The 22,850-nt window shown below is 32.8% G+C and overlaps 2 protein-coding genes across 2 annotated transcripts; one reads left to right on the top strand and one right to left on the bottom strand.

The window, feature by feature from the left end:
- Window positions 1-384: 384 nt before the first annotated feature.
- On the bottom strand, window positions 385-3,820 carry LOC114190733 (elongation factor Tu, mitochondrial-like). Its single transcript, XM_028079727.1, has 10 exons — window positions 3,657-3,820; window positions 3,451-3,526; window positions 3,282-3,374; window positions 3,122-3,196; window positions 2,576-2,680; window positions 2,382-2,472; window positions 2,055-2,260; window positions 1,165-1,302; window positions 503-850; window positions 385-450 (listed from the first exon to the last, which is right to left on the bottom strand). Exons 1-10 carry the CDS (start codon window positions 3,818-3,820, stop codon window positions 385-387), a joined length of 1,362 nt encoding a protein of 453 aa, XP_027935528.1.
- A 4,339-nt stretch (window positions 3,821-8,159) lies between these two features.
- On the top strand, window positions 8,160-12,599 carry LOC114190726. Its single transcript, XM_028079716.1, has 2 exons — window positions 8,160-9,220; window positions 12,200-12,599. The coding sequence occupies exons 1-2, from the start codon at window positions 8,160-8,162 to the stop codon at window positions 12,597-12,599; spliced, it is 1,461 nt and encodes a 486-aa protein (XP_027935517.1).
- The last annotated feature ends 10,251 nt before the right edge of the window (window positions 12,600-22,850 follow it).

Below are 22,850 nucleotides of genomic sequence, written 5' to 3'. Positions count from 1 at the left end.
TAATAACAGATAATTAAAACAGCAGTATACAATACTAACCATAGAATTATCAAGTACTTAAAGAAAATCTCTTCCTTTTATTTTATTTCCTTGAGAAGATTAGGACTAAGCCGTCAACTTTGGCCATGGTTCAATGTTACTGTATATACATCAATACTTGGTTGTTTTGGAGTTTGACACCATTATATTCCGTGGAAATTTAGAAAAAGCTCTTCTTAATCGCTGTTCAGAATCTTAACTGGATAGCTCCTACGAAAAACAATTAGTCCTCATACACATACCTATTCAAAACATGTCACTATTTCTTTCTTATTTTAGTTCATAATCTTCCATTTACACCCTCATAACACACTATAAAACAAGTTACACCAACTCAACTTATAATCATTTGAGCTTAACCAAGTTTGTCGAGAAACCATATACCTTGCATCGAACACTTTTCAAACCAACCTGCATCATGGAACAGGAACTCATCAAGTTCAAAGGTTCATGGAAAGGCAACAAGAGTTGCTTCAAGTGAAGCTGGATATGATCCAAGGATGAGGTGGCGTGCTGCTAATCCAGCAGTAGAGACCACACGCGCTTGGAAGGGACAACATGGTCGTGCAGCGAACTCAGATAACACCTCACTTGATAACGATGAAACTTTCAACAGTTTCATTCGACGTGCCAAGGGTAAACTTAGAACCGTGTCCCACATCGGTCGGGAGCAGAGCAATGTTACACCTGTACCACTACGAGATGATGACGAGGCTAATGCTAGGGATAACCTAAACGACCAGTTTTCGAATTTTATCAAGAGTTCGAAGAAGAAGTTGAGAAGTACATCAAGCATGAGGAAGCATGGTTCCTTCAACAAACGGTGACCATTGATAAACCAGGGAACCTCAAAGAGAGTGATTTGACATATGGGTCCATCCAATATTCTGTTATATATACTGCATGAAAATAAGATCCTAAGCCATGCAAGCATTATTATACTTTACATTTTTTTCTATTTCAAGCACAGTAAATGTGAAATGTTTCTTTGGGGGGAATAATTTCGACTGGTTTATTTTTTGTTTGTAAGAAATTAATATACATTGATGTTTTGTCTTTAATGAAAGGTTTCTGATTAATCTGTAGTGTTTTTATTGAAAGAATAATTAATATCAGTTTATTAACAGGAAGGATCAGAGGGCAGCTATATATAGGAAATGACTCAATGAACATACATACCTGCATTAGACCCAACACCTCTACTTCTTCACCGACTTTAATGACGCCTTGTTCAACACGGCCAGTGGCAACTGTTCCACGTCCCTTCATCACAAATGAAAAATATAAAGCAGCTGAAATGATGGAAACCATTGCCCCCATATTTATTTATGTCCATACAATCCAATATATGTAATGAAACAAATGCAGATTTTGAGAGAACTAAGTGTTGAAAATAGAAATTTTGATATTCTCTTTAAGGAAAAAAAAAACAATTATATGAGACAACAGTTTTTAAAGCACTATGTTAAGATTTAAATTACCACTGCGTCATATCATTACAAAGAGCAAGGCCGTAACAAATGCTACCTCCTTTCCTTTTTTATTCTTCAAAAACCCTAGACCGAATTAAGAATTTGAAATTTAAGATTTTGAAATTTTATCCTTCACCTAACTAGAGATTTAGAAGAACAAGAAAGAATTTGTTAAAGTGACCACAGTTACAAAGATGACCGGTATTATAAACATCTATTCCACATATGCTCTAGTGTTCATAATCACATCTGCTTATGATGTTAAGCACATCAATAATTGTTGTAGTTTGAGTGAACTGAAGGAGCATATAAGGAATTTAAAGCAATTTTAACGTAAACAGAATAGTAATAAATAGTACTTCTTAAACAGTGTCGTTACCTAAACGGTGTTTATACTGGAGCAGATGGAAAGTGATAGAACATGATAAAAACACAAGACTTACATTACAAATTGTAACAATTTTATAACTGAGGCCATCTTTACTTGAATGAATCTGCTTTCTTCAAAAATTAACCCAAAAAATAAAGTTCAGGTCCTTTTACCTGAATTGAGAACACATCTTCAATTGGCATTAGGAAGGGCTTGTCAAGTTGGCGAATAGGGTCAGGAATGTATGCATCTACAGCATCCATTAATTTTAGAATGGCTTGTCTTCCAATCTCGTCATTTGTACCCTGTAAAGCAGACAACGCTGAACCTCTAATGATCGGGATTTCATCCCCAGGGAACTTGTAGAAGCACAGTAGCTCTGCAAAAAACATTATCATAAAAACACATTTTAGCAAACACAAAGATTACAGAAACTTAAGCAGGTTTATTCATTTTCTGAGCATGGACAAGAGAAGAGAAGCCTTAGAGAAACACCCTACCACGTAACTCCATTTCTACAAGCTCCAACAACTCTGGATCATCAACAACATCAACTTTATTTAGAAAGCAAACAAGAGATGGCACACCAACCTGCATAATACATTTAAAGATAAAATATGTCAATCTAGAAGTAAGGAGAAAGGTGTAGACGTTCTAGGTATATATATACAAACCACATCAGTAGAATACCTACTTGGCGAGCAAGAAGAATGTGCTCCTTGGTTTGAGGCATTGGTTCATCAGGTGCAGATACAACAAGTATACCACCATCCATCTGGGCAGCTCCCGTAATCATATTCTGAAAAAAAAATAGACAATTATAAAGCATACAGTGAACAAGAATTAATTTCTTATTTAAACTAAATAAAACCATTAGATAAACCATCTAGTAAGTACATCAAGGCAAGCTGGAATGCTAAACCCACCAGCATTCATGGAAAATAGGAATCTGACAAATGCAGTTGTTGCCAATATACAGTGTAATCAATACCTATAAAATATATTTTGTTACAAACTAATCTACTTCCAAATTCCTAGCATAAATTTTCCATCTCATTTTGAAAAGAAGGTCAGGCTACACAAGCACCAAAATATGCTAAATTCCACAATTAACTATTATACAAGGTAAAATTGCTTAAATTTGTTCGCCACAACTTAGCCACCCAGCTTCCGTTAGGCAATTGATAACTCCAATAAAAAAAACATTCTTAGAGAAACTAAACCAAATTCGAAAGCTTACTTTAACATAATCTGCGTGTCCAGGGCAGTCCACATGCGCATAATGTCGTTTTGCAGTCTCATACTCCACATGAGCCTGAAAACCGAAATATAGAGCAAGCATACATATCAACAGAAAACAACACAATCGATTGCAAGACCAAAAGAGTGCGATTCCATACCGTTGCAATGGTGATTCCTCTCTTCTTCTCTTCAGGAGCCTTGTCAATTTCATCAAAGGCCACAGCCTTAGCCTTCCCTTCATCTGCAAGCACCTGATCAAACCTAATTGAGTAATAAACACCAAAACATCCACCTCAACACACATTTAAACAAAGAGTGAATCAAGACCTTGGTGATTGCCGCAGTTAGCGTGGTCTTCCCATGATCCATGTGTCCAATAGTTCCGACATTAACGTGAGGCTTCCTGCAAAGTCAAACAATAAGATGAACAAAACAAGTAAAAGACATACTAATAACGATTACTGTTACTTGTATATTTTAAATTTTGCGACGAAAAAGAGAAAGCGAGAGTGTTACGTTCTGGTGAAAGTTGCCATGGATCTCCACCATGGATTGGAATTGAAAGAATAGAAGGAGGTGGAGGTGGAGTCACTGGAGTAGAGAGAGGAGAACGAGATACGGAAGAGTGGATTTGAGAGGCTAAGGGGAAGAGGCGGCGAGAAGTGGAAGAGGAGTGTCTGAGAAGAAGAGTGGCCATTGAAGAAGTGATGAGGAGAATGAAAAGCCCTAACTATGGAGTGCAGAGGCGAGGGTTTTAGGAGAAGGAAGACAAAAGCGAAGAGCAGTGAGTGCGAAGAGCGAGGGTTTTAGAATGGGCGCCCGACACCGACCCGTCATATTCGTGCGGCCCAATTCGAGCACTCTCATAATGTTTCGGGGCACATACATACTTCTTTTTTTTCTGTTACAAATGTTTTTTTCTTCTTGCTCCGACAGAAAATATTTGAAGTGATTTTTATCTTATTGACTTAATTTAAAGTTTTAGATAAATGAATTAATTCGTGTCTGGTTTAACTTATTTAGTTAAATGGTATCTTTTGGTAAATTTTAGGTATATTTTATGAGAAATAATTCTGTTCGAGGTAGAAAAAATTATATATTAGGACAGGGTTATTCTGGTTCAAAAACTGACCATTTTTCTCTTTATTTTATTTTTTTTATGAAAATGCATTAACTTGTGATAAGTATAAATAAAATGAATAAATAAATTAAAAGATAATTTATGTAATATAGGTTTTACTTGTTTGTTTAGTATAGATGCTTTATATTCAACTTTTTTCATTTTGAGTCAACTCTAATTTTCTTTTCTTATTTTTTAAACGAATGTATAGATAGGAGTTTTATACTTTTAGTCGGTATTTCCTCTTTTGAATTTTTAAACGAATGTATATAATTGTTTCTTTGCTTAAAATCATTTGCTTTTGTCGATGAAATCATATAAAATAGTTACGTATTGTTGCTCTTTTGTAAGCAATAAAATATTTTCGATTTTAATGTTGTGATACTTTTCAATTAAATTTGTTTTTTAAGAAACTTTTAAAGGACAATGTTCTCTTTGCATCTTTTACTCCTTATCAATCTTTATTAGTATACTTTGACTTCAATTGAAGGGAGCCTAGTGGTTGATTGGATGATTCAATTTCTATTTTAAACTCTCCTTTGGTTGATGGAAATATCATGGTGAAAGAAAAAAGAAAAATTTAATGATGGGAAGTTGCTTGATGATGGACAATCTCTATCTTGTACTTCTAAGATTTAGTTTTAGACATGTTCCTACAAAACTTAAGTGCTCATATTTTTGCACTATTATTTTGGTAGACTTCAAGATTTAATAATTTATAATATTTTTGTTGATGTTAATTTTTATTGTATATTTTCTTATCATACATATTAATATGTATGATACAAAAAATATGTAATAAATATCAATATCAACAAAAATATTATAAGTTATTAAATTACAAATTAAAACTTGATATAATGTATCAACTTATATTGAACTATGGATTATTTATAATATTATATATTAGAAAAAATGGTTAAAATTGAATTCGGATATATATATATATATATATATATATATATATATATATATATATATATATATATATTAATAAATAAATAAAGGTTAAAGCTTCTAACCAGAACCTTGATCATGCAAAAAATTGTGTTAGGTGTACAAACATATTTAATATTTATTTTATATAACTTAAATCTATATTTACCTGTATTTTTCTATTATATTTTCTTTTTTCCTTTTAATTTACAAAATTATTATCTCGTTTTAATATGATTTTTATTTTATATGATGGTGAAAATAACTATTCTTGTTTTTGTTTTTTGTGTATAGCTTTTTGTTCTCGATTCATTTGAACATATACTTTGCTGGTTGGATTTGTTATTTTGAGCCAATTCCTCCGAGAAATTGACTTTCATACGAATCTTTGAAAACATGAAACAAATTAAAAGTAGAAAACAATTTATAAAATGTAATAGTTTTTCTTCGTATTGTTAATCACTTTGACTATACATTTAAATTTAGCACGACAGTGAATTGAAATTAATATTATCATTTTTAAAAACACTTTATGAACAATATTGATATAGTACAATTCGGTTAAAATAGTATAGTCCAAATTAAAATTAATATAGTTTGATTCAAAAGTGTAATTAGAAAAAATGTTTGGTTCATAACAGTTGGTTCATATCGTTGTTCGGTTCACTAAATTCAGTTTAGTTTGTTAGAATAAAAGACAATTCAATTCAATTTGTTTGAATAAAATTAACGAAAATTTGTATGAATTAAATATTAAATATGTGACAATAATACTGACTTTGTATGTGGTAATGACACTTGCTTGACATATGACACTGCCATGTGTCATAATGTTGACTTGGATGTGAACAATTTTTTAAAATTTTTTAAAAAATTTAAAAAATAAAAAAAATAACGAAATGAAACATGATTGTCGTTGTTCACTTTTGGTTAACAATTTAAATGTCGTCACAAAAAATAATCAAATTGATCATAATTTATACAAATTAATATTTTTTTAACTTAAAAAAATAAAATGATATTTTAACACATAAAAAAAGTCACATCAGATTATAAGAGAAAATTGTCAAAATATCATTGTCCTTCATAAAAATATGACCAAATCGAAGAAAGAGAAACGAAACTTGGGACAAATGATGTCTTTAAGAATAAAAAAAATAATATTCTCTTCCCCCGACCTCTTCACCTTTTATCTACAACTTCCCTCTTTTCTTCAGAATTTGCTCATTCCTCGTGCTCATTGGAAGGTGTTGCGCTTTCCTATCACACAAAGGTGTTGTCTTCTTCCGGTGAAGTGTGGGTTGGCTTACGTTTGTGTGATGTTCGAAATTACCCATATCCTCGATTAATCCGGTTGGGCTGAATCCAGCCAAACCCGAATGTTGCTTAGCTCTAGGTGCAGAGCTGAACTTAGGGTTTTGTTGTTTGTTCCTTGGTCTTCTATCAATCCAACACATTTGATCCTTGCATAAACTTGGAAAGCTTAATAATTTAGGAGACAAACATGCTAGTTTATGAAAGCATAAATACAATGTAGGCATACACAAACTTAAACATAAAACATAAACCACAAAAGTGACTAACTCCTAATAAAGCAAATATTATTAAAAAAGTAAAACACCCATGTCACATCATAAAAATAAATAATTATAAATATATTTAAATAATGGTTTAACACATCTCAAGACACCTAATGCATCATCAATATTCTTTGGACAACAATATAAATAATATTAACTACTAAGAATATTTTGTTGTAACGACTAAACATTGATAATGAAGTATGTCAAACAACAAACCCATCTTATTCATCTTTGGATTGATTTATCATCAACCAAAACAAAACCTTCTAATTATCACATTTTACCATCACATGTATGTAATCTGGCCAAATATTAATTTTCTTTTGGAACAACCAATATTCGCATGATATACATAAACACTGATGTTTAACATTTTTCACTAACTATGATCATTAACTGCAAAAAGTATTAAACTTGAATATTTTGTTAACTTCTTGATTTAATTTACTCACAAAAAATATTAAACTACCAAAACATTGAATATTTTATTTATACTGAAACTAAATATTTATAGGTATTTATTTTAATACAAAAATTTTATCAGGTTTTTATCTTCTCCCACGCGCATGAACTAACCCCTAAACGGAATCTCTGCCGGCACACTTTAGAGCAAACCACAGCCATTGACGGCCAAAAAAAGGGCCTGGAAAATCAAATTGCCGCTTGCGAAGCCGCCGTCCCGAACTAGATCGCCGCCGTCGCGAGCCACCTACGCGAACACAACCAGATCGGTGTTGCGAGCCACCTCCGCTGCGACGAAACCAGAGCCAGCAGATGTCTCGTGAAACCAGGCTGCCACGACGAACCACCACACGTTCACGAAGCCACGCGTTGCAGAACCACTGCGAATCAGATCGACGACGAGGGCACTTTCTGACGCGAAATCCCCATCACTGCGGCGCCGGCCACCACGCAGCCACCTGCGACGAAAAAAGCTGCCCGGAGAAGACGCGAAACCAGACGCGAACACACCTACATTGCGAGAATCCTCCACCTCCGTTCCAAACAGAACCGCAGGCCACCGTGACAGAAATCGATGTCGATTGCGCCAATGCGACAGCCACCACGGTACCTGCAAAAAACCAGACCAGACAGACCCTCGCGAAGCAACCCACCGTCGACGAGAACGCAACTTCAAGAAAGGGTTCAGTCTTCTTCATCGTGATTTGGCCGTGCTCAATGAAGAAGAAGGGTTTGAAATCCAAGCGAGAGACGAAAGGTTAAAGAAATTGGGGATTTAGGGTTCTTCGAAACCCTTGAGAATCAGATTTGGGGATTATCTTGATTAGGGCTGCCAACGTTTGGTGACTTCAAATTGGAAATAGACAACCTAAAAAATACGTTGTTTTTTGGTTGATTCTAAACAAAGCATTCATTCATCTACGATCACAGAACTAATGCAGTCTCTCAAGTCACACCATGCTGTTTCATCTTCTCTTTTCAATCAATTCTCTTATCAGTCTATGACATTCTTCCTCTCTTTCTCAACCAAAAGCCGTTGCCTACACTTCAACGAAACCACTTCAATAATTGATTACCTGAATTCCGACTTGCAGTTCTCCAGAACCCAATCCCTTTATGTCTCCAAACGTGTTTCAGGGTGCAGATTCCCTCAAAACCCCTTATCAGTGCTCACTTTCTTCAAACAAATAGGCTTTTCCCAAAGCCAGGTTCTCTCCCTGATTCGTCAAAGACCCCAGATACTGTTTACAAATGTTGAGAAAATCTTGAGACCCAAAATTCAACTCTTTCAGATGTCTGGATTCCAGGGTTACGAGTTATGCAGCTTCATTTCAAAGAATCCCTCCATTTTGACTCATAGCTTGAAGAAAACATTGGTCCCCTCAGTTGAAGCTATTAGGAAAATTGTCTACGACCAGAAAGATTTTATTCTTGTTTTGCACAGATGTGGCTGGATACTCCCAAAGTACAAAAGAATTATGGAGAATGTCGTCTTCTTGGAGAGTTGTGGCATTCTTGGGACTCATCTTTCATTGCTACTCAAACTTCATCCAAGGCTTTTCGTTGCACAGCGGTCTACTATTGAAAACAATGTTTCTCGAGCTGTAGACTTGGGTTTCCGTGAAAATTCAAGAATGCTTGTCTATGCAATTCATACATTAAGTTGTTTGAGCGATAAAACATTTGAGAGAAAGTTGAAACTAATTAATTGTTTTGGTTTTTCGAAGGATGAGGGCCTGCAAATGTTCAAGAGAACTCCGACTTTGTTTAGAACATCAGAGAAGAAGTTGAAAGTTGGAATGAAATTCTTCTTGCATACAGTTATGCTGCCCAAGTCAGTCCTTATTCACCAGCCTAAGATTTTAATGTACAGCATGGAGGATCGCGTGCTTCCTCGATATAAAGTCTTCCAACTGTTGAAATCAAAAAATCTCTGCAAGAAAGTCCCCAGTTATATTCATGTGTTGTGCTTGTCTGAGGAGATGTTCTTGGACAAGTATATATCACAGTTCAGAGAAAATGCAGAGGAGTTATTAGTAGCATACAAGGGTCATTATCTGGAGGCATAACCATACCTTCAATTCTGTTTTTTCACTCTTCCACAGGGTTCTAATACTGAAATTATTTAGATAGTGTTGTGCATAACCATGGAATGTCTCATTGTAGTAATGAAGATGGCTCGTTTATTGTATCTGTTTATTGATTATGCATCTTTCTTTCCCATGGTAATTTGGTGGTCATAAGAACCTTGGAAGATCCACACGAAAATAAGCAATCCACTTTGACTGCTCCTTTAAAGAGGTATGCAGAGTATACTTTTCTTGATCTTGTTGACTTGTTCCCCAGCTGGGATATGCTCCAACGTTGAATTGTAAAATTAGCCTGTATTCATCTTCCAGCACCCTTGCTTAGGTTTTAAATCGCTGAGCATTAATTAGACTGTTTCTATGTTGTGAATTATGTAAGTTAATTTGATTAGTCAAATTTGTATGTGCCTAAGTAGGATTGATATCGAGTTTCCTTTTACTCCCTTCCACCTTCTACTATTAAGAGAGAAAAAATCAAGAAGAACGTGGGTTGCATTAGTAAATCTTAGGTGGTACTTGAAAGTTGAAACCATTGAGACATTATTATGCTGCTTTATTGTCAACGTTTAAGACTGCTTTTTTTTAATGGCTTTTCAATGAGGGACTAAAGGTATGCATCACTGCTTTCACTTGTTTATCACTGGAATATATTTGGTAGTATTTGAACTAAGCTAAAAAATGCCAAAATATAATCCCTTCAACTGCAGCTGCAACAAATCTTCTTACAATCTCTTTCCCTTACAAGATGGACCATTCTTTGCTGTGACAGTTTCATCTTGTCACCTTGCAGTGGCCCTCCAGCCCCGTCTTATGATTTCCTGACTCAACAGCTAAACCTGAAAATAATCAAAGAAGAGTTCATATTTTGTATATTAATTCTGATGCATTATCTTTGAAGGTCCGTCTCATGATATTTTGTATCACTCTTCTGCAGGGTTGTTATATTATAATAGATAAATATTACAAGAGACAACATATGTGTATAAGGACACACATTAAAAGAAATAATTATCTATTTATTTTAAAAATCAAATAATTTTAAAAAAAATCTTTAGAAATACATATCGTGGGTTAAATCGATTCAATATAGAATTCGAGCATTTTAGAGATTTGTGTGAAGATTTTAAATTTAAAAAACTAATAATACTATTTACGAACTAAAATAATAATTTATTAGATATTAAAGGTTAGAGTTGAAATATATTTTTATTTTTACGGTAAATCAGTTTAATAATAAATCAAATGAATAAAATAATTATTCAGAGAAGTAATACTTTAAACATAATATATTCTTTAATAATTTATTAAATGACCAACTAATTATAAATTCTAAAATTATAAATTTAATATAATAATAAAACAAAAAAAAAAGTATTACTTCTCTAAATATAGGGAGCCCATTAACTATAATACAGTATCATTCGCAAGAAATTTTTTTTCTTCTAGTCTCTAAAATACGCCATTTCAAAGTATAGTTTATTGTTAACTCTACTTGGTTACATAGTGAACTAATTTTCAAGTCTTTTATTAATGGTGGTAAATTCAAAACCCCATTACCATTATGAAAAAGCAGATAAGTTCTTGCATGTGATTGTTAGGTGTAATAAAGTAGTTTCGAACCTTAGTGTAGTCAAAGTTCTCTCTAATAACAACCGTCCCACCTTAAAAAAACACTTACGGGAATCATAAAAGCTGGTCCAGTATTTTGAATTTGAGTCAAAATAACTGGTTCTAGAAGTGTCAAGTTTGGTACATAATGGTTTGTTTTCTAAAAGATGGTGGTAGTGACATAAATCAGCGGTGGAACCGGGAAGAGTAAATGGTATAAGAAAGAAGAAATCTTTGGCGTGAGTTGAAAATTAGAACTTTGTTTCTTTCGAGCTGCATGACTTGGACTCGCTTTCCCCCCCTCTCTTTCTGTCTTTTGTGAAAGAACATGACAACGTTAAACTATCTATTAACTGAGATAAATGTGGAAGCAATACTCAACCAGCAACGTTAGATTGAGATAAATTTAACTACGGTTGATACACTACACCATGAACATGCAAAAATAAAATTCCAGAAACATATTCGTTTTAATGTTTGGTATGGTAGGAGCCACTTACATTCTGGCTCTCTGATCGTAATTTAAAATTCAACAAGTGCGATGAGTTGTTTAATTTCCACATAAAGACACACGAATAATAATTACCCATAACCACATAAGCATCTTATATATATGGGAATGACGTGATTCTTGCAAGCTGCAACTGAAACTTTTGTTTATTTCGCCAATTCTGAAGAAGGGTCCTCTTGGAATCTGATACCATCTAGCTGCTCCATGGAAAACTCTCATGTTTGTGAGGGTGGGAGAGGAAGATACTGATTTTTGATGAAAGAGATAAATGTTTATGTTTATTTTTTTTGCTTTTTATTATGATAATAACAGATAATTAAAACAGCAGTATACAATACTAACCATAGAATTATCAAGTACTTAAAGAAAATCTCTTCCTTTTATTTTATTTCCTTGAAAAGATTAGGACTAAGCCGTCAACTTTGGCCATGGTTCAATGTTACTGTATATACATCAGTACTTGGTTGTTTTGGAGTTTGACACCATTATATTCCGTGGAAAATTAGAAAAAGCTCTTCTTAATCGCTGTTCAGAATCTTAACTGGATAGCTCCTACGAAAAACAATTAGTCCTCATACACATACCTATTCAAAACATGTCACTATTTCTTTCTTATTTTAGTTCATAATCTTCCATTTACACCCTCATAACACACTATAAAACAAGTTACACCAACTCAACTTATAATCATTTGAGCTTAACCAAGTTTGTCGAGAAACCATATACCTTGCATCGAACACTTTTCAAACCAACCTGCATCATGGAACAGGAACTCATCCAGTTCAAAGGTTCATGGAAAGGCAACAAGAGTTGCTTCAAGTGAAGCTGGATATGATCCAAGGATGAGGTGGCGTGCTGCTAATCCAGCAGTAGAGACCACTCGCGCTTGGAAGGGACAACATGGTCGTGCGGCGAACTCAGATAACACCTCACTTGATAACGATGAAACTTTCAACAGTTTCATTCGACGTGCCAAGGGTAAACTTAGAACCGTGTCCCACATCGGTCGGGAGCAGAGCAACGTTACACCTGTACCACTACGAGATGATGACGAGGCTAATGCTAGGGATAACCTAAACGACCAGTTTTCGAATTTTATCAAGAGTTCGAAGAAGAAGTTGAGAAATACATCAAGCATGAGGAAGCATGGTTCCTTCAACAGACGGTGACCATTGATAAACCAGGGAACCTCAAAAGAGAGTGATTTGACATGTGGGTCCATCCAATATTCTGTTATATACTGCATGAAAATAAGATCCTAAGCCATGCAAGCATTATTATACTTTACATTTTTTTCTATTTCAAGCACAGTAAATGTGAAATGTTTATTTGGGGGGAATAATTTCGACTGGTTTATTGTTTGTTTGTAAGAAATTAATATACATTGATGTTTTGTCTTTAATGAAAGGTTTCTGATTAATCTGTAGTATTTTTATTGAAAGAATAATTAATATCAGTTTAATTTAGAACATCACAACAAAACAAGGTTGTCCTAAACTAATTCGGTATACATCTCTGAGGCCAAGTGTCACAAAAATCTCATTATTACAATCGAAAAATTAAACCCTCGTACGTTGTGTCCTCTTTGTGGGCGACATATAGAGCAGGTAGAACATTCCATCATTAAGCATTAAGCAGGCATGGAATCTTGAATCTTACCTTAACCCAACTCTTTCAATGATGATATATATGATTTGAATGTTATACCGAACTCGCTCGTTTCTTGTTTTCATTGGCTTGTCTTTACGAGCATTTCTTTAAAAGAAACATGATTCATGTGCGTGTTACTATACCTATTGATGCGTTTGGCATCTCAAGTAGTAATTATTTAATATTACAAAGTTTTCATTTTCCTAAAGCATGTTGTTTTAAATCTGTACATTGATAACTGTCGCTGTCCAGATTATAATATTGAATCCATGCAGTTTTTTCTGTGAAACTACAGTAAAAGCACTCAATTGTCATGTGCATGCTGTTCTTAGCATACAATGGGTTTAATTGAAATCACTACGTAGGGTACATATCTTTCTCAGGAAAAAAAAATATAGTTTTAAGGGAGGGTTCATTCTCCTTGAATTGTCTTCATTTAATTGACTTTGGGAGGTTGTGTTTTGCACTAAAATCTTCTATAATTAAATTTGTGCTAAATTTCCTTGGTTGACAGACACAAACCATGATATGTGAGTTCTGGTGCGTGATTATTAATGTTGTCTGTAACTCCAAATTTGTCCAATCTTACGACGATGTTTGGATGTTCAGACTAAGAAGTTGTCTTATGCTTAGTCTGATGCAACAATTTGTTTCATTAGTCTGATTCATATAGTTTACAATCAGGAATTCCGATGATTTAAGGTAGTTAATTAAGCCAGTAGTTTACAAAAGTTCATCTGAAAAATGTATTATTATGCAAGTAAAACTCAACCACTAGCATTACATTGAAACAATTAACAAGATTTAAGATTAAACTTATTTGCATTATTAGATTAAGGATGGTTGGTATGAGAAATCATCGACAATCACTAGAGACAAATAAGTACTGAATTTTTGGGGACTCCACGTCCTTTTTAACACACAGATTAATTAAGAATCAGGATTCGGCTTGAGATTTTTGCACTGCAATATTCTGCGGTCAAAAATGAAACTCTAGAAATATTACAAAGCAGATTCTTTTTGTTTTCTGGTATTGTAGTTCAATAAGTGCGATGAGTTGTTTAATTTGCACTAGAAAGACACGAATATTAACTCCATTAGGGTAATGGAACCACATACGCATCCTACGTGGAACACTCGCATGATGTGATTCTTGCAAGCTGCAACCGCACTTTGTTTATTTCGCCAATTCTGAACTATTGCTGTAGGAATCTGATACCATCTACCAGTTCCTTCGGAAACTTCCATGTCACTCACGCCTAACATAACTATACCGAGGGAGTTTTTTTATGGTCATTTCATTAAGTAAACAAGCCATTCACATCCAATGTATGAATGTTAAGGGTAACTACACGACATACAATGTTACAAGCTATGATGCTATAGCATTAGTACTTTGTTTACTTTTGAGTTTAGCACCATTATATTCCGTGGAAAATTAGAAAATGCTGTTCCTAATTGCTGTTGGGAATCTTAACTAGGCAACAATTGGTTCCCACAAAAGGTTACAGTTAAAAACGTGTTTCTTCTATGTTTCTTTCCTTCTTTCTAGATTCCTAATTTACACAGTAAAACAATTTTATACATATATATATATATATATGGCCATGCCCTTCTTTCAAGTTACACTCAACTAAAATCTTCTGAGCTTAACCAGGAGTTTGAGAACCATATACAGCATCAAACACTTCCCAAAACTAAACCTGCACCATATCCATGGGGAATAAGACCTCATCAAATTCAAAGGTTCATGACCAGGTAATAACAAGGGTTGTTTCTACCGAACCTGGCTATGGAATGGGGAGGTCTTCTGCTAAACCCAAGGCAGACACCCTAGGCACTTGGAAGGGACAACATGGTAGTAGGGTTTACTCAGATGACACCCCACTCGATAACGATGAAGCTTTCAACACTTTCATTCGACATGCCAAGTATAAAATCAGGACCTTGTCCCACATCGGTCGGGAGCAGAGCAACGTTGCACCTGCACCATCGTCTGATGATGACGAAGCCAATGGTAGGGATAACCAAAACAACGAGTTTTCAGATTTCATTCAGAGTGCAAAGAAGAAGTTGAGAAGCACATCAAGCAAGAGAAGGAATGGTTCCTTCAAGAGAGGCTAATTAATGTGTTCATGCTGCTAACTTAACGTGGTGATTCCAATATTTGTTATTGAGTATTAAGTGCTATATGCATTCAAAACAGTTACATGGTCTTTTTTTGTTATTCGATATGTTTTGTTGAAAGTGTGAGGGAATAATTTTATTGGATGATTATTGCAGATTTGTGTTACAAAGATTGAAGTTTTAACATTGATTTATATTTACCATGTGTAAGTTAATCAGCAGCACAGTGTACTCCCTTACATGGAATCTTGAATCTGACCTTGTGATGATTTGTGTTCTACCTCGTCATTCGATTTCACTTGCTTTGTCTACCGTTCTTAAGGAAGGTTTTAAAACATGCTTTAGAAAGGACACAGTAAGAATTACCTTTTTTTTTCTTCAATTTATCGACAAAACATTTTTTTAAAAAGGAAAAGATCCTTCTCATGATGAATGGAAAAGGATATACCAGATTCTTTTTCCCTTGGATCTCTTTCTAATTGACATTTTCAAAATTGTTGGCGTTTTTGCTATTTTGACTATTAAGAAAGGTAAAAGATAAAGAGAGCAGTACTAGCTTCAACTGAAAAGCGAATTCACCTTAATGAAGGAAACAATCAACAACATAAAGATCACGACTGATTTTTTAATACTTCGTTTCTCAATATTTTGTTCTATGCATATGTCATTAATGAATATGATTGCGAGGATGTTTGATGGTCTAGGAATTCTGATATTAAATGAAATCTGAATTAATAATTATTAATATTATTTTATTTTATTTAAAAGATAAAAATATTCATAAATATTATACAATATATTTTATTTAATATTCATCAATAAAAATTAAAAATAATTAAATAATTATACTTTATATTGTTATAAATTAAAATATAATCAGACATAAAAAATTATTAACAGAAAAATCAACAAAAAGTTAATATTAAACGTAAGAAAATAATTAAGATATTAATTTAAGATTTAATTAAATTTTTAAAATGTTTATTTTTATTATTTAGATATTTCAAAAGATACTTTTATTTTTATAAAATATATTATATATATTTATATTATTTTAATTAATAAAATTAATTATTTCAGTTTTCAATTTAAAAATAATAGAATCAATAATAATTATTTTTTAACTAATATCCTTATAGTACGTGTTATTATTCTCCGTAATTTTTTATTCGAAAACTTTCCTTTTCCGTTGGTGTATTACTATTTTCTTCGAGAATCAAGCCTAAAATCTCAAAGTTAGAGTACCTTCGTGACTAGTGGTGAGAAAGGACAATCACCTGCATAAATTTTTTATTTAGAAATCTACAATTCCAATTTTATTTTTTTTTATTGTGGATACATTTTAGAATATACAAAATAAAAAATACATTTTAATCTGCATAATCGAAAATATAGATGTATTTCAGGTGACATAATTAATAAAAGATACAAATATATTATACATTGTCCAATCACAATATAAAGATTTGTGTTTCTGCAGAAAACAAACAAGATAAGTTAGGCACGAGAGTCACCTTACCCATGTAGTCCGCTATCTCCTCAGTTGGCCTCTTCCCGGTCGATACATGTCGGATTGGATTCAGAAAGGGTTACCTGCAGAAGGGACTCCGAAGCTTAAGTGAGTCAAAACTCTCAAAAATGTCAAATATGTGATTAATGAATACGTACCCTTAATTCGTGGGGTCCATGCGTATTTATAGAGCATTAATGATGTCTGGTTATCCCGTGGGCCAGACCTTGACTTTGGGCTCTAGCTTGGGCAGTGAGTGGGCCTGGGCCTTAATCCAGGCCCTTAAGGCCTATTGAACGCGAGGGCTTCCATTTTACTAAGTTTTCAATGGCGGTATGATCCGTTTACTTCCAGACTTGTCGGATGTCGTCCTTGGCCGCACACTGTCCTGGATTGGCCATTTTGTTGTTACTTTAGCTTTTATTCAGTTATGAGTCTGAGTCCATGCCAACCCGAGTCGTGTACTTAGGTTGTTTCTGGCATGTATATGAGGGTTGTCATGTATATGGTTAAGTTGACCGGGTCCGGTACAATCTGTATTCTAAATTCTATATTTTAGAATATAAAATATAATTCCCAATACAAAATTTATGAGGTGTAGAAAGAAATGTATGGTGATGCATGAACCATATAAAAAAAACAATATGTTTTATGGATGCACGGTTGATAAAGAATTTGCACTACAATAAATTTTTTATTAATAATTAATTTTAGTGGCAAAAATAATTAGTCATTTAGATATTAATTTATAAATTAAAAATTATTGGTAACTAAAATAATTTCAAATAAATTATAATTAGTTTCTAAATTGATAACTAAAATAGTTTTTATTATGAATTGATGTCTAAATTGGTCACTAACATTAACTATCAAGATTTTAACTACCAAAAAAATTGATTTTTAAATTGCTCACTAATATTAGCTAACAATTTTGGCTACCAAAAAAATCGATCTCTAAACATATTTTTTGTCACTAAAATTAATCATTATTTGAGAGTTTTCTTATACGGTTGAATCTTGAATTTTTGTTTTATTAATAAACCATAAAAAATTATATAAAACTTAAAACATCATATTTTCGATCCAAGCTCCAAGAAAAAAATGTTTATATATTATCTTTCTTATTTATTTCTAATTAATGAGATTCTAACTCGCATTTCGGCCCTTAACAATATGATCCTTACTTTAACATTTCACTCCAATGTATTATTTGACATTTTTAGGGGGGTGTTTGTTCTCTGGGATGAAAGAAACATTACTGGATGTAGAATAATATGATCCAGCTCTCGTATAAGAAAGAAGGTTAACTTTTAAAAAAAAAAAAGCACAATTGAAAAACAAAAGATCACGTTAAGTTTATGTCAATAATTTTATTTTAAAATCTCATTAAGTTAACAAAGAATATATAGTAAAAGGGTAATAAATTTAAATCATATTGATTAATGATGGTGCATTTCTTTTTTAGGGTCATAGACAAATGATTTTTAAATACGACGAATTGATATTCGTTTTCTTTAAGCAATTCCCTGATGACCCACCCCAATGGTATATGATCATATTAGAGCTACAGCATATTCCATTTGCTGGCACAAATCTTTTTTTTTTTTTCTCCAATACCTATCCATAAAAGAACTTAAATATCTCTTAATTTAAAACTTCGAACACTTTTATTGATATGCATTTATACAGAACTGCATATGAAATTTGAAAATGTACCCGTACTGTGTAGTTAGGAATTTATACAAAAGCTTATTTCGTGTTGTATAATGCATGCATGCATAACCGCAGAACTTATATGTTGTCGTATCAATAAAAGATGCTCACTTCATAAAGTTGTTACTCTTGTCACCATTTCTTTTAGTAATGTCCCACCAAACCATTGAAGGATACATAGCTTAAATAAGTTACACGTTTCATGAAGTTGATGTAAAGTAAATTATATGCATACAAACATAGGACTTGCGTTGGCTTTTATGCACAACAATTGTTCAAGAGCAAAAGAAAAATGAAGCAATATATATAATATTAAAGATTCCTTGTCTCGATATTTTGTTGTGCGGGACAGTATCATTCTCTGGTACTAATTTCAACAATTGTGAGTTGTTTTCCACGACAAAACCAATATTATTTTTCCTCTCAAAAACAGTGCATAAATGTGATTCTTGCATTGCTATTGCAATTGCTACTGCGCTTTTGTTTATTTATATCCAATTCTACAAGTCTCTCTTGAATCTGATACCAAGTGCCACTTTCTGAACCCTCCTGCTTCTTTTTCTCTTTTCTTCCTGTTCCTGCAGAGGGACAAATAAGATAAGTTAGGCACGAGCGTCACCTTACCATGTAGTCCGTTATCTCCTTAGTTGGCCTCTTCCCATTCGATACATGCCGGCTTGAACCCGGGAGGGGTTACCTGCAGAAGAATCTCCGAAGCTTAAGTAAGTCAAAGCTCTCAAGAGTCAAATCAGCAATTAATGATTGCGTACCTTTAAATGATGGGGTCCACGTGTATTTATAGACATTAATGACGTTTGACCATTTCATGGGCTGGGCCTTGACCTGGGCTCTAGCTTGGGCCTCAGCTTGGGCCATGAGTGGGCCTGGTCCTAAAACAGGTTCCAGAGGTGTATTGAAGTGGGTTAACCTTCTAGGCAAGTAGTCGGTTTTGGCCGGCTACCTGCCTGGATGACTAGTGCTGGTTGTGTCCGGGTACTAGATGGTATGTGGTTTTAACGTGTGTACTGTTTACTTAATTGGGTTTGGCTAGGTACAGTACACTTCCTAATCAGTAAAATGTAGCAGCAATTCCATAACGTGACTCTCTAGTTTTGAGTGTAGTAAGGAACTACACAAGGAATTGGTCCCTGCCATCACATCTCGTTGAAAACTCTATCGATCATAGCTGTTACGAATCTACCCAGGTGGCTTCTTCAAAGGATCTTTTTATCTCTTTTTTGGTTATCCAAATCATGTTCACACCACTGTCATACACACACATCTCTAAGCAGTATTATATAACAAGCCTTCAGAAGGTATTGCATGATGCACTATAACCTTCTTAGTTTAGATTTGAAGCTATTTTGAACTTGGCACTTTCCATGGAAAACAACACCAACTCACGCTCCTCTATATGCTGGAAAATCCGTCGAGCACTTGCAACCAATCCTGCTTTCAAAGCCATTCATCGCATCAAACACTTTTACCCCACTCATGCAAATTCTCCATCTTTACCACTCTCTACTCATTTCCCTCAGAATAGAAAGGCCAAGAATACGCAAGGAGAAGGAACAATCCCCATAACGTTTGATAACTCAACCCCCACATTACAAGTTTCTGCCAAGGTTGAACCTGTTCGAGGATCAAAAGTTGGCCATTTGAAGGAACAGCAACAAGGTAAGAAAACCCTAGATATCAATGACACTTTCTCTGAGTACATTGAACGTGCTAAGTACAGAATCAGAAGCGTCTCAAACGTGGGTAGGGGGCAGAGTAAATCTTCACCGGTTGAGGATAATAACAGGTTAGAAAACCATAAAGACCATCTTTCAGATTTTATTCAGCATGCTAAGAAGATGAGAACTACGTCAAGCGTTGGAAACACTGGTTCATTGAAAAGAGGGTATACTAAGAGTTAAGATGGTGAACATATATATATATATATATATATATATATATATATATATATATATATATATATATATATATATATATATATATATATATATATATATATATATAGGGATATCCATCATTAAGAAATAATGTTTTTGTTACTTTATGTTGTTCAATGTGTTCGTTGGGTGGAGTGGATTAGGGTTTGCAAAAACATATTTAATTTCTTTATACCGTATATCTTATTGAAATTGGAGAGTGTGTAGTACCTATCTTAAGGAGAATCATTTTTTATTTAATCATTTCTACCATGATTACTTATGTTAAGTTCCTGACATTTAGCTTGATCCTCCATAATATATATGGAAAATATATTTAATTATGTAAATACTTTTTATGTTTTAAATTAATTAGTATCTTTAATTAATTAAATAAATATTAAATTAATTAAAGATACTCCCAATTTAATAAATATCACTCGATTAAGAAAGTCATAGTAAAAGATTTTCTCAAAAACATTCTAAAACTTTTTGCGAGAGAGGCTTGTCGGTTTCTTTTCCTTTTTGGGCCTTTGGCCCTTTTGACACTACAACAACCAAAAAAAAATAGCAAACTCTCATAGAGAACAAAATTTTGCTTAAGCAATTTATAGACACTATTCAAATTTTAAAATAATGAGTTTGTGAAATTATATATATATATATATATATATATATATATTATATTACTCAAATTTTGTATTCCTATTTTAATATGAAACTTAGATTTGTACATAGATTCCCAGTATTATTCCAATAAAATATAAGAGGAAAAATATCATCTAAAAAAATATCAATTGCACTTCTTCGAATAAAAAGGGTCATCTTATAACCCATGTCTCCATATCTTGGTTTGAGGGAAAAACGTACATAATTTAAATAAGAGAAATGATAGGTTGACATCCACATTTGACCACTTTTTTTACCACCTTAAAATTAATTTGTAACTCAAGATAAATTAACTTGTAACCTATGAAGATGGTAAAAAAAGTGGTCAAATGTGGATGTCAACCTATCATTTCTCTTTAAATAAATCACAATTGACGAGACTTATTTAAAAGTAAACTTGTCTTTAAATTAAACAGGCAAGATGCATTTATTTCTAAATTTATAATTTTTTAAAGATATATTATATCTTCAGTGTATGAATGTTTCAAAACTACTTTACTAAGTTCAATTTTATTTTTCTATGAAGTGGTTATTGTTTTTATCAAAACTATAATTACTATCAATTTTTCTACTTTTATTGTGGACATTGGTTTGAGTTCACATCATTTTGGTCCTAATTCAATAGAAAATAGGCAAGAACAAACTCTCATACTTATATAGGGTGAAGAAGACGACTTGAGATTCTCTGTTAGGTTATCTTTGGAGTTTTTCTCTGCTGAATATTAAAAATATAAGATTTTATAATTTTTTTAATATTTTTGAAATATTAAAATAAGTATTGTCTTAAAGGCACGATATAAAAAAAATAAGAGAAAAATTCAATAAAAAATTCAAATTTGATTTTTTTAAAAGCTAAATTATTTGGTTTACATTCACTTTTGTTTCTCATCAAAAGATTTTATTTATTTAATTTGTTTCATGCATATAAAAGCCTACAGTGGAGAGAAAAGACTGAAATTTCAAACAATATAAAAAGGTATCACTATACTTTTTAGATCAATTATGAGTTATAAGTAGTCAAAAAAACCTAAGATTTGAAAGCTATATATCATTTTACACTGTCCTCCTTTTTGTGTGGATGCAGATATGCTTCAATGTCATGTTTGAAGTTCTGACATATAGGGCTTTGACATATGTAATATACCTTATGTAGTAGTTAGCATTAATAAGTTAGGTACTCCAAATAATACTTTTTCAAAAAAATAAAAATACAACTATATATCTCTACAATAAAAACTATAAAAGAAGGAATAACATGTTTATCTAAAAAATAACAAGTCGCTATCTTACTTTATTTTACACCTTTTCATTATTTTTACTTAAAAAGGAAATATAATATTTATTTAAAAATTATTAAGATAAATATATTTTTCCCTTTTTCTTTTATCTAATTATTAACCATTTTATCACTCTTTTTTGTATGTGTGTATCCACATTACAAAATTAAAATTAAAATCTTGCTTAGAGGCTATTAAGTTATTTATTTTATTCTATAGTTTGAAATGTCAATATCAAAATATAAGAAATTCATCTGAATTCAATTAAACTTTGTCTAGATATTTCTTTCACAATAAATGTGAAGGGTTACTGGATGACCCCCGTGAAGGATTTGGAAAAGGAGTTCTTACATCAAAATGTAGAAAATTTCTAGAAAGGAGACTCAACTATACTTTACTGTTTATTGAATAATTTATATATTTTAAGAACTATAATTATAAAGTAAGTAATTAAAGAGGTATATATTAGTATAAAAGATAATTATTGGTAACAATTAGTATCTTGACTAGCTAGAAAAAGGGAAAGTAAAAGAAATGGTG

The sequence above is a fragment of the Vigna unguiculata genome, chromosome 1, assembly GCF_004118075.2.
Source record: "Vigna unguiculata cultivar IT97K-499-35 chromosome 1, ASM411807v1, whole genome shotgun sequence".
Taxonomy (NCBI): Eukaryota; Viridiplantae; Streptophyta; class Magnoliopsida; order Fabales; family Fabaceae; genus Vigna; species Vigna unguiculata.
The sequence above is the reverse complement of the archived record's forward strand: the minus strand, read 5'-3'. Positions and strand labels throughout refer to the sequence as shown.

What these genes read in the sequence shown, in the direction of transcription:
- LOC114190726 (XM_028079716.1), top strand. Translation starts at nt 8,160, where the DNA reads ATGCAGTCTCTCAAGTCACACCATGCTGTTTCATCTTCTCTTTTCAAT. An exon ending in GAGGAGATGTTCTTGGACAA is followed by an intron (nt 9,221 to 12,199) that starts GTATATATCACA and finishes ATCATGGAACAG; the next exon opens with GAACTCATCCAGTTCAAAGG.
- LOC114190733 (XM_028079727.1), bottom strand. Translation starts at nt 3,820, where the DNA reads ATGGCCACTCTTCTTCTCAGACACTCCTCTTCCACTTCTCGCCGCCTC. An exon ending in ATCCATGGTGGAGATCCATG is followed by an intron (nt 3,527 to 3,656) that starts GCAACTTTCACC and finishes TTGACTTTGCAG; the next exon opens with GAAGCCTCACGTTAATGTCG. An exon ending in TAACTGCGGCAATCACCAAG is followed by an intron (nt 3,375 to 3,450) that starts GTCTTGATTCAC and finishes AGGTTTGATCAG; the next exon opens with GTGCTTGCAGATGAAGGGAA.